Consider the following 13,336-nt stretch of genomic DNA (forward strand, 5'->3'; position numbering starts at 1 on the left):
ACATGCTAATGACGTATTCTTGAGATTGAATATTTTAAATTGTAATTTTAATGTTGTTTTAAATATATTCTAATGTTGGTCTAACCGTGTGGTCATTTAGTTACGTTGTCATTCATTGCGTGCTGAATCAACATCGAAGGAGATACAATCACCACCCGGGAAGAACAGGTAGGCTGAATTTTGATATTTCATTTGAAATAAAACATTTAAAGAAACTAAAAAATTATTAAGTTAATTTTTTAACAGCTGGAGCAAATTGATGTTGACCTCATCTTAAAAAAGTCATTAGTAGTTACGTAGAATAAAAAAAAAAAAAAAAAAAAAAAAAAAAAAAAAAAAAAAAAAAACTCATCACAGCAAATCAAAATTTAAAGCAATGCTGATAGCAGTTTTTTTTTTTTTTTTTTTTTTTTTTTTTTTTATATAATAAGGGAAAAGAGGAAGGGTGGCTACCAAAGAGCAAGACTGTGAACTAGAAATATGCATTATTATAAAGAAGTTTATGCTTGAGAGAAACAGGGAAGGGTGGGAGATATCGAGAATTCTGGCAAAAGGTTTCATTCTGCATCAAGACAGTTATACTATAGCTATCTAAATGCAGAATGAAACCATAAACATAAAGAACTTCTTTTTAAAAAATAAAAACTTTGTTAAATGGAATTTGTTTTGAGTCATTGAAGGCTATTAAGAAAAAAAGTCACAGTTTTTAAACACTTATTAGGAAAAGAACTGCAACACACTCTTTGACCAGTGGAAACTAAGAATAGGCTGATGTGGTAGTGCCAATGAGGAGCCCATCAAAGGAGACAAACAACAGATATGGCATAAATTAAAAATAAACATAATTTTTTAGCTAGTCTCATTATTTTATAAACACATCTTATTAGTACCACAAGAATAAGCATTACATAAACAAAGCTAAGGTAAATTTTGCCAACAACGAAATACATACCTGAAAATCTGTCAGCTTTTTTAAACGATGGTATGCTTGATAAAGGTAAAAAATAACTCGTTTTTCAGCTGTAATGTTATCCTCTTCTTCATCAAAACATTTTCTTCGTACTATGTGCTGTGATGGTTCTTCCAATAAGAGACGCTCAAAAACTGCCTATAAATAGGTACATGTTTTTATACGAAGCAACTGCTGTATAATCATTATGTTAGATAAAAAGTAGACACTAATTTACTCATTAATTATAGGTTTGATTTATTTGAATACGGCAAAGCACATGAGGGGTATTTCCTAAGGGAAGGGATACCTTTGTGGAAGAATTTCTAAGGGAATCTGACTGTACAGATGTTATACATGGGGGGGGGGAACTATGTAAACAGCCATGCAGCTAGCCAGTTCACCGGATTCGAACCTCACACCAAACTACCAGTGTGAAAGGACTTAACTACTTGGCCACTGGTAGGCTTTGTTAAGTAGAGAAAGCAATACAAAATGTGTTAAGTTCCCCCCCCCCCAAACAAATAAATAAACAATCCATAAAACACACAAATTTTTCAAAACTGACATTAATTTCAAAAAAAATCAAAACTGACTTAATTTATCTAATAATACAATAACAGTACCACAAATTTTTATTCAAAAATAAAATTATCCCAAGTTATTTGCGGCAGAGAATAAACAGAGAAATTTATTTATATGTTTCTGCAACAATGGAGAAACTGAGAAGGTCTAGATATTATACATGATTGGAATAATTTTTTTTACTTTTCAACATAGCTAATCCAACTTTATTATACAATTATTCATTTAATGAAACAAAAGCGGTTCATGCCAGGATAGCAAAAGAATACTACTGTAAATAAAGCTTTTATTTAAGAATGTGCATTAGCGATGTTATGGCAATAGAAAACAAAAACTGCAGTTTTTTAATTTAATGTTTGGTGTTGTTCCCTTTAGACATTTTTCCGGTATATTTAAAAGCCAATAAAATTTTTAATGTGACGATATCTTTCCTTTGAACATCAAAATTTTATTTGAATCTTTGAAAATCTTACAAAGTTGTTAAACAGCACACCGCAAAAACTACAAATATTAATTATGATTGTAAGATTTATCCTAAGATTCTAACAGTTATTTTTAAGTTAAAGCTCCTTTCCTATCCATCCTAATTTCAGCTTTTAATTTCCTACCAGTATGTGTTTTTAGAATTGCATTTAATGCAAATGTGTAAGTTCCACTGACTTCGTGAGAGAAAATCAGAAATTCTGACTAGCATGCGTTTGCCTTTTGCCCACATCTTTTTAAGCTGTTACTATGCTTGACCATACTACGGGCCTTGATAGCTTCACTAACTAATTTAATATTCAGAAGCCAATTAGTTAGATTTGCGTTAGCTACATCTACATCTCTTTAGTTAAGCATTAGTTAAGTTCTTATTTCTTACACTTTTAAGCCCAAGTGAAGACTTTGCTGTATGCCTTGAGAAAGGGGACGATTGCATATCTTTATTTTGAGCAATAAAGGGAAATTAACCCTTCTTGAGCTTTATGTTTCTGTTACTGAACTTAAGCGATTATTCGTTTAGCTGTTCACTAGTTTCTGATAAAAGCTTAAGCTGATAGATAAAAGGGAGGAACACCACACTGGCAACCGAAGCAATTTGATAAACTATGCAATTAGAAAACAAAAAAATGTCTCTCTCTTTTTTTTTTTTTTTTTGTTGTTGTTGTTTAATTTCTTTTATACATTGTTTTAGATTTATTATAGTACTTGAAAGGAACATATGGCAATGATTAGATAATTCTTCAGATGATATAAATTTTTTGCATTCTGAGTTATAAAATGAATGAAATGTAATGCTGTTAATTGAACCTAGCACCAGAGTGCCACTATGGTAACTAAATATAGTGAATTTTAAAGAGTGCGTCTATTCTATTGTTGTTTATGTGCTTTCAATGAAGTAGGTTTAATTCAATCCAATAAGTTTAAATGAAATGCAAGGGAAAATGCGTATAATTTAATATTCTGTACAAGGAAATCACATGGTGTACACATCAGATTTTTTATTCACGTAAACCCAGAACCGGTGCCAGAGCTTGTATGGTCGAACCAGGCGGCAGAACTTAAGGAAGATAAAATTTTTGGAATTTAGAGAAGCACAGAGTAACAAAATTTAAGGATGATAATTTTTTTTTTAATCTAGGGAAAGCACTAGGACTCAAAATTTAGGGGTGCAAAAATTCAGAACTTAGGGAAGCAATTGGTAGAAAAATTTAGGACCCGCCAAGAATGCATCAGGTGACAAAATATCCAGTGCAGGTCCTCAGTAAGCTTAAGAATATATGGGATTTATTTATTCAGGACTCAGAGAAGGCTTAAGCATCTGCAAGAATTAGATATAAGTACAATATATAATTAATGAAATTCAGGCTTAATTGTCTCAGTGTGCGATAGAAAGACAAAATTTAAAGGAACATTTTGTCTTTCATCATCAATCTCATGCTACATAGCCAATAATGTATAGCAGATGATGTTAAGCTAGGCTAAAATCATACTGATCCAAAAAATTTCAGTTAATATAGCAGATTGTGCTGTTCCTTAAATTTCTGATTTGATGCAGCTTATTATATTTTGCAGGCTGTATGATTACAGCAATTTTATGAAAACTAAAATTTGAACTTTCAATTATGTCGAATAGAGTTTCTAATTCTGGATCTGCAATATGATCTACAAAGCAAAAGCATGCTTCCATGTCCATTAAACAAAAAGTGGAATTGCTGCAAAAAAAATGGATATAGGTTCAAAATTACGTAAGGAGCACGGCATTAGAAAATCAACTGTATGTGACATAACAGAAAAAGGAGCTTTATGAATTTCTTTCTGGATTCTGACACCCCACTTGCAATGAATAACAGAAAAAATTATTCTTTATGCTAAAAGTGACGATCATGAGAAAGTGATGATTGAATGGTCAGACAGAGAAGCAGTGAGGGCGTGCCACTGATAGGTCCAATGCTCAAGCCAAAATATTTCATGAAGAAATCAATTTAAAAATTGAAAGCACATGTTCGACAAATTGGTTAATCAAATTTTAAAATTGCTATGGTATAATGCAATTACAAAATTCAGGTGAAAAAGCTTCAGCTGATACTTAAGCTGCTGAACTATTTGCAGATGAATTCATTGAACTCATTAATAGTGAAACATTATCTCCAGGACAAATTTACAATGCTGATGAAAGTCTTTTCTGGCAATATGTACAGCAAAATACCTTGGCAACATTAACAGAAAAGGCTCCAACTGGTGTCAAAGACACCAAAGGCAGATTAACAATTTTAGCAGGCGCAAATGTTGCAGGAATGCACAACTGTAAACTTTTCGTAATCGTAAAAAATACATGACCTCGAGCATTTAAAGGAGTACAGATTTTCCCATTATATATCATGCAAATAAAAGAGCATGAATGACAAAAGCATAAATGTTTGATTGATTTGAAAATCATTTCACACTTGAGGCTCGGCAAAATTTGAATTCGGTTGATTTACCTGATGATGCAAAAATTGTCCCGATTATAGATAACTGTTCTACTCACATTTCACTTAAAGTTTTAATGGAAGATAATATCCGTGTTATTCTTTTCTCTGAATTGTACGTCCATCATTCAGCCTATGTGTATCAGAATAGTTGTGTGTGCTGAAATGAAAATATAAAGTAGCATTTTTAAAATCCATGTTAAATTTCTTAAACAATGGCAAGACTATTAAAAAATTTTTGAAATATTTTAGCACAAAATCTGCTGTGGGGAGCATCACAAAATTGTGAAAGAATGTGCTTCCAGATACTTTAAAAAATGCTTGGCATAATTTATGGCCAGCTACCATATTTCATGGTGAAGATGATAGCCATGAAAGAAGGCTTTCGGATATTGCAAACCACAAGTGAAATTTTGAAATGAATGGATTTTGTAAAGAAATATGAAGAAGCAGTAATAAATGAAGATGATATAACAGAAGTTTTTCACAGCAATTACACTGCAATCATCAATCAATTACTGAACGGCGAAATCTGTTATATGCTTCTACATTTAGAAAATAGCGCTACCGATAGTGATTAAATGACAGAGAGGTTATTGAAAAAGAAAACATTTCAATTGACAAGTTAGTTGGAACTCTCAACTACAGGGCTTGAACAATAGAACTTTTAACTGAACAAGAATTTATGCCTGTCTATTTAATTGAAGAGAATGTATTAACACGAAACACGAAGCAACTTAAATGCTTTACATTCAAAGAAATGTTTAATAAAGCCAACAAATAAATGTTTTTTTTTTTTTGTAAATTTTGATACTTTTTATATCATAAATGCTTTATTAATTTATAAATAACTATTTGATATTTTTTATTTTATAATTTCTACATGCCATCTTAACAAGATTTAAATTGATGATCTAATCTGGAAAATCTAAATCTGGAAAATATAATCTGGAATTAAATAACAAAGAATCTGCATAAAAATATGCATGTTTCACGCATTGTGATAAAACAAGGGTACCTACAGTCATCAAATTTTGAATAATGTACGTCTCCACCCAAACATGGCCACCTGGGAGGCCAAATTTGGAATTTGTTTTATTATCTATTTCATATTTTGTAAAGCATTCATGAGTTTTTGGTTAAGAAACTCGATGATTTCAAAGCAAGCAATGGCAACACTATACAGGGGGGAAAAAAAGCATTTTTATCTCCAGCGTGCGAGACTGTGTATCTGAAATTCTCAACATATGCTCTTTTAAATATTCTTTAAAGGGGCTATCTTTTTAACAAGTGCATAATTTAATGCCCGAAACAGCATTAGTCCAGAAGGCATATAAATTTTGTTTTGGCATTTCGTATTGATTCACTATAAATGTCCTTTCACATTTTAAATTGTTTCCCTCAAGTATTATAGTATTTAAAGAACTTATTACATATTGTTACAAAATGTAAAGTCGCGGTGAAATAGCTTTTCCACAAAGCATGTTTAGGGTTGCCATAAAATAACAAAGGAAGATAGGGTTGCCAGATTTGGCAAAGAATCACCCATTTGGAAACAAAATTGGCGATATACCATGGCCAGTTGGAGAACCTTCTGGAATAAATTCTTACTGGTTTAGCCCAGAATGTTCTCGAACACAAGCCGAAAGCTATATAAACTCTGCTGGCCCACAGTCAGTTCGTACCTGACCACTACGAAAGGCCTCAGCTCTGCAGGAAGGTACCAGCGTTCCATGAAACGGCAAAAAAGAGGAAGACTGCAGAATAAGGGGGAAAATCAACAATGCCAAAAACGAGTGCACCACACAAAGTCTTATCCACACTGGAATGAATGTTTCAAGAAAATAATGGAGGATTATAGTTCGTCTAGCGAGCTGATAGTCAGTCATTGAGCGAGTGTCTCGAAGTCTAGCGCCGAGTTGGTAGTCGAATACATCGAAGAGTCTCTTAGTGCATTGTCGAGAGAGCATGTTTAGCTTCGGGAACGACTGAACCGAAGAGTCAGGAGCTGTGCTCTGTGTGTTGTCAAGTGCATCGTGACTTGAAGCATGGAGAGTCTCAAGAGTATGTAGAGTTCCGAAAACAACTAAGCAGAGTCGGGAGCTATACTCTGGTGCTTTGCAGTGATGCTGTCTCCATCGTGATAGCTCGATAACCTGAAAGCTGAGTCGCTGATCATGTCAGCGTGTTTATAACAGTTCGATGACTGTGAACAAGATTTTGAAGTTGTCCTGATTAAATACTGGCCAATAAAGTGTGTTTTGATACTTCATCAAGTCTCGTCATTATTCACTCCAAATCCACATAAACCCCATATGAACGTGAAGGAAGAAAATAAAGTAACAACTGGTGCCAGAAAAAAGCAACAATATTATTATATAATAATTTGATAGTATTTATATTTAAAGAAATTAAATAATGAAGAATCTGCATGAATGTACGTATGTTTCTTATGCTGCGAGAAAAAGCGATACCTAGACATCAAATTTTCAATAAGTTGTCCTCCACTAGAATATGGGCATCTGGAAGACCGAATTTGGAATTTGTTTTATTATATATTTTGTAAAACTTTAATGAATTTTTGATTAAGAAACTTAATGATTTCAAAGCGAGCAATGGCAACACTGTATGAAAAAAATTATATCCAGTGCATGAGACTGTGTATCGGAAATTCTAAAGATATGTTCATTTTAAAATTACTTTGCGATATTGCTGTTGAATTGAATTTTATGGTTTAAGTGCAAAGAACATTATATTTAACAAATAAAGATAACACACAAAATGTTTGGAAAAAAACCCACCCCTTTAGGCGTAATATAAAATTTGAAAGCCTTCAGTTTTTTTTTTTTTTTTAATTAGGCTTAGTGATGCAAAACCGCCATCCTGTGCAACAATTGCCTTCGAATCCTGTCTTGCATGAACGTCTTAAGCAAAGGTGTGCCATCGTGAAACGGTTAAGAGCTATATGCAGGACTTTGGTAACCTAAAAACGGTAACTTATGGGTTGCAATCCAACATAGCTGAACAATTAAACAAGAATATAATAAAGATAATACGTTATGTGAAAAACTATTATAAGGATGGGATAATAGGGTCAATGAATTAGCATTATTGAAAGCATTACTGAAAGAATTAGGAAAGCCATACTATATTTGAAAGATAAAGATGGGGGAACAAGTAGTGGCAAATGTGGATCCAATTACCTTATTTTAATAGATATAAACCGCATATATTTAAGATGTTTTACAAAAAAAAAAAAAAAAAAAAAAAAAAAAAGGCGATAATGCGAATGCCACGAGAAGTAGCAACGGTGTATAAACACAAATGGAAGTGCAAATGCCATCTACAAAAAGAAAGGCAACTACGAATATAGAGGAAAACATTAAGAAACCTAGGAAGAACACAATCAAAAAAGGCCAAGATGCAATGAATCCAGGTGGCAATGCAAGCTACGTAAAGAAAGACAAAGTATGCAAAAACTCTGGAAGAAAAGTCCAGCAGTGGACTCAAGACATGAAGAGGATCCGATGTCAAGACGGCTAAGGAAAGAAATTATCAGCCGGACAAGCTATGGAAACTCCACAGAAATTCCAGCATGCTCGAGTTCCTGAACTATGAGAAGGAGGGCCACCAGAAAGTTCTATGCAACAAAAGAGGCCATCTGACCACTACTAAGGCCTCAGCTCTGCAGGAAAGTGCCAGCGTTCCATGAAACGGCAAAAAAGAGGAAGGCTTCAGAAGAAGGGGAAAAATCAACAATGCCAAAAACGAGTGCACCACATAAAGTCTTATCCACACTGGAATGAATGTTTCAAGTGAAGAATGGAGGATTATGAAAGATCAAAAAGATAAATGCCACTTTATTTTCGCTTTAGTAAAGTTCAGTTTTATTTTAAATCCAAAAGGACTAGTTGTTAAATTCCTTTAAGTTCTACCACAAGTGAGGTTACTTTAGTTCATTTAAAGACAAAAAGGCTCGGAAATTAAAATTGTAACTACAGTCAAAAGTCGTTAATCCGGACTCGTCGGGACTTCGGCGATTCCGGATTATCGATTTTTCCGGATTATAGATCATCAGTTTAAATCTCGTAAGATGGCATGCAGAAATTCCAAAATTAAAAATATGAAACCGTAATTTATGAAATAAAGAACAATTATGATCTAAAGGGTATCAAAATTTGCAAAAAGAAAAAGCTTAATATTTATTTGTTTACTTTATTAAACATTTCTTTCAATGTAAGTTGTTTAAGTTTTGCTTCGTTTCATGTGATAATACTTTCTCTTTAATTCTATTAAACAGACATAATTTCTTGTTCAGTTACAAAGTTCCGCCGTTCAAGTCCTATAATTGCTGTGTCAAGAACACCGACTAATTTGTCCATCGAAATTTTTTTGTTTTCAATAACCTCTGTCACTTTTCTTCGCTATCGGAAGCGAATTATAATGACGAGGAACTTGTTTTAAATCATATCAAAGACGGAGCATATCAAGATGAAATACTACATTTGGTAAGGAATTATAAGCCAAATAAAATAAAAACATCTGCGCTGAAGATAAGGATAGTGCTGACAAATCAACTTCCAATTCATTACGCGCCCGCCGCCGAGCAGCGTGAAAATGATAAACAGATTTCGGATTTCAAAACATACTTTCGCTTTAGATCCTTTACATATTAACAAATATATATCGGAAATTCTATTTGATATAATCGAAAGTTTAAGCTTACTTTTATAAAATTGCTCTTAGAGTCTGCAAAAAATAATAAGCCGGATGCAATTCGAAAATTAAGGAACAACGCAATCATCAACATTAACTGAAATAGATAATTATTTAGCTTATACGTCCATTATACATAAAATGCGCACGCGAAAATGTATTCTGCACTTGCGCACACTCATATGCGCAGTCGTAAAAGGTCTTACGCGCACGCGTGAATGCCTCTGCGCATGTGTCAACGCGGCGCATGCGCAGAAAGTTTTTAGTTTTGATGTCCGGATTATAGATCATTCCGAATTAACGACTTTTGACTGTATCTATTGTTTATTTTAATGTTACTTGAGATATAAGAATAGAATTTTAGTCTGAGAGACTGCTACTAGGAAATACGAGAGAAACTGCTAAGCTTAAGTAAGACTTGCATAGTTACAAGAATTCAATTGTATTGTATGAGTGAGATGTTTATGCGCAAGATAGCAAAATTGAAAGAAATTAAGCTAAAAGTAAAGCTAACTGTTTGCATGAGTTAGGTTAGGCTCTCCAGCCAACAGTCAACTTTAAATCATGCTCTTGTTAGCATATTATGTGCAGTTTTAAAAAATAGGGTATATTTGAGGTCTCAAATGTCAAATATTATTAACACGTAGGTTGTTGATTAGTTGGTAGTGTCTGTAAACACACGACACTCCAATACTTATGGACTTTTTCTCATAATTACACTCCAATACTTGTGAAAAGCAATAGGGGAAGAGATTTAATTGTGGAATAAATGTGCGGAATGAAAGTGCAGATAAAATTAAATGTTTTGTAAAAACCATATATCATCTTTGTAGAACATTTTTATAAAGTCCTTTTCCTTCCAGACTTTCTAGAAGGATGTCAGCAGATGAAAAGTTGTACCTCTGATGAAGAATCAAGATTGTTGTAATTGAATTTTCTTTTTACACTTAATTACACTCAAGCATCTCATGTTATTTTAAGGCGTTGGCTCTGAAAAGTTTAGGTAGTTAGACAAGTTAGAATTAAGTTCTTAACAAGGGTGTTAAAGATCTCTTTTTCATGTACTTAAATTCTGGCAGGGAAAGACGAGGAGATTCATTTATTTTGACTAATAGTTAATTTTTAATTAAAGGATCTTTCCTTTCACTCTCTTGTTCACCCATGTTTTCTTGAAAGAATGTTAATCAGTTAGTGCACAGTTATTCAAATTAAGGGAAAAAAGAAGTGCTATCTATTCAAGAGAAGGTTTCGGAAGGGGTAAGCCCAAGTGGAACCATATGTGCAACTATATGTGATTGAATAAAGGGTCACTTACACCCCTTTGACTTTGTCTGTTGTCATAAGACCTAAGGATAATAGGAAAATTCCTCTACAGTTTTTCTACAACTCGTCTATTGATGATACCACAGAAAATGAGACTCTACACGCTCAACATAAAAAAATTTTTAAGATGCTTTACATACAGCAGTGTCAAATATCATACCCAATTTAATTTGTTATGCAGCAAAAAATAAGCACATTCATCTCAATAAAGTGTGATTTTCTTTTAATCATTGTTGTATATTTGAAACAAATACTGAAACTATTTCTTTTCATAAGTATATTGTTCAGAAGAGAAATAAATTATTTATTAGAAAAAAATCATCTTTATACCTTTATTTCTATTTAATATCCAGAGTCACGAACAAAAACATTTTACGAAGTGCTGCACTAATCTACAAAAGATTATTGAAAAATGAAACAATGCAGTTTCCATATTGTACTATTTCAAAAGGCGGCAGAAATCAAATCCTTTTTTTTTTTTTTTTCCTAACAAAACAAAGTAAAAATATGGTTAACACACAGATGGAAATTGGCAGAATGCTAGAAATAAAACAGACTAAACCATAATTCCTTGTCAGTGCACTTATAATCACAATGAAACATGCCAGCAAAGAAATTTGCAAATCTTCAGAGTAATGTGTAAGCTAACATCACATAAGGTTCTACAGTGACCATTTTCATCCTCCATATTTGGAAACACTGGTGTTAAAATAACATGTGGCTTAAAATAATGATAACTAAATAAGTCTTACGTATGCCAGTTTTTATGCTTATATCTATAATTTTAAGGAAGGATTTTTAAATTATATTTTAGGCTCCACTAATTTTATTTTTTGTCACATATGACCAAGAAATTTTGTAATAACTCAGAAAATTGTCTTTATGTGGATTTAAAATTATGTAATTAAAAATAATACATACACTACCTTTTGTACTTTTTAGGCCACAGAATGATAAAAGTTGAAAAAGAATGAAAACTGCTACCTCAGAATGTAGGATTTTTTTTCCCCCTTCAAAAAGTAGCAAAATACCAAGACACATTCTCTTTTACAGTTTTTCAGGTTATCCTGTGGTATACGATTACATTTATTTCACCTAAATTTTTGTTTTATTTAGAAATCTGATTTCACTAGAAAATTAATCATTTAAAATTATAACATTGCTACCAAAAAAAAAAAAAGGGTTTAATCTTGAAATAAAAAAATTATAATTTTTTAACAGCCACATAAGAGCTAAAAACAAATGGCAATTTTTAAAAACTGCAAAAATTAGTTAAATTAGTTAGAAATTCTGAATATGGATATATTCAGAAGTTTATTTTCTGATATGTATGACGATACAGACACAGAAATTGTGCAGTGATTCGTCTGATTGTTAAGCAAAGATCTGTGAGAAAAACTCAATAAGTTTAAAAGAGGAGGATGAATAAAGTGAAGTATATAACAAAATTTGAAATAATCATGATGAAACATTATGTTGCTATCTCAACCGCATGTATATGCTCGGAACTTAAAAAAAAGAACTTTGCTGATAAAATCTCAAAAGATTTGACTCCAACAAACTAATAAAAATACTGAGAAACTAAGCTTAAAAACTACATAGTAATAAGATGCTTTTATAAAATGTGGCCGATAAATAATGTGATCCATAACCATTCTAAAATATTTTTAGCTGTGTCACTTTTATCAGGTTTCTCAATATGGACAGGGGGCGGGATGTCTTCTATTAAACAATGTAGTATGTAAAGAAGAATGAGAAAAAATTATATTAAGTATCTAAATACGTGTAAAATGAAAAGCAAATTAGAAACAAATTCAGAATTCACCAAGCTAAAATAATACTGCTCAGAAAATAATTAACTTGCTATTGAAGTAAATATAACCGTAATTATTCCTGGTAATTTCTCTACTGCATAAGCACTACCACAAAATTACTGTATCTTGTGTGGCAATTTTTTTTTAATAAAAACAGAAAATAAACTGAACTTTGTAAACTGAAGTTCTTATACTTAATTTTCAATTTTTAATTATTAAACAGTAAGATGTGTTTATGCAATAAATTAATATTTAATTAGTGATCAATGAAGATATTTTTCTAATGGTACTACTTTCATCGGGTTTTACTGTAAGAAAGATGGGGTTTATCTATAAAATGATAGTACTTCTTTTTTAAATAGAAAATACCTAGATTTAAAAAAAAAGGAGAACTGAAAGGAAGGAAAGGAAATATGTCAGTTCAAACATTAATAGTGTGACAGTGTACTAATATTACTTACTCTTTCAATGCAATTTTCATCTAGATCTGTTTGAAACCGTAATGCAACATAAACTTCATTTAAAAATATCAGTGAGGCAGGACCATTTTTATTACAGCATGGCTCTAAAAAGGTAAATGATTAATGATAGTATAATATTAACTGGAAAACAAAATAAATATTAAAAAGTAATAATAATTCAAACAAAACCTTTATATAAATTAGAAAATCCCAAGAACAGAAATAAATTTATTTTATTATATATATATAAATGTAATGAAGATATTATATGATTAAATATGTATTAGATTACATATATAAAGGGTGCTCATTAAAGTACGGTACCACATGTTTAACTGCCAAATGGCTGCAGCTATTGTCATAAAAGTATTGTCTAGGTGTAATAAAGTAACTACACACAACTAGATAAGATAGCTTTCAGCACCACCTGGTGGAAAACAGCAGAGTTAGCATCCCTATCTCCGAGACAATATGAGATAGGAAGAAAAGGTGAATTATAAAGGTGTAGAGCATTGTCGATTTAGTACGAAAAGATAT

At 32.0% G+C, this 13,336-nt stretch overlaps 1 protein-coding gene across 4 annotated transcripts in view; it reads right to left on the reverse strand.

The window, feature by feature from the left end:
* The window catches only part of Ube4A (Ubiquitination factor E4A), a 163,990-nt gene that overhangs the window by 124,527 nt on the left and 26,127 nt on the right, over positions 1-13,336 (reverse strand). For all 4 annotated transcript variants that reach the window (XM_085817017.1, XM_085817019.1, XM_085817018.1 and 1 more), the window contains exons 3-4: positions 12,800-12,903; positions 953-1,108 (exon numbers count right to left, since the gene is read on the reverse strand). In XM_085817017.1, the coding sequence (XP_085673143.1) occupies positions 953-1,108; positions 12,800-12,903 (260 nt within the window). The remainder of the gene's footprint in view (positions 1-952; positions 1,109-12,799; positions 12,904-13,336) is intronic.

The sequence above is a fragment of the Stegodyphus dumicola genome, chromosome 5 (assembly GCF_044657685.1).
Source record: "Stegodyphus dumicola isolate Sdum_Otavi_A_Nest chromosome 5, ASM4465768v1".
Taxonomy (NCBI): Eukaryota; Metazoa; Arthropoda; class Arachnida; order Araneae; family Eresidae; genus Stegodyphus; species Stegodyphus dumicola.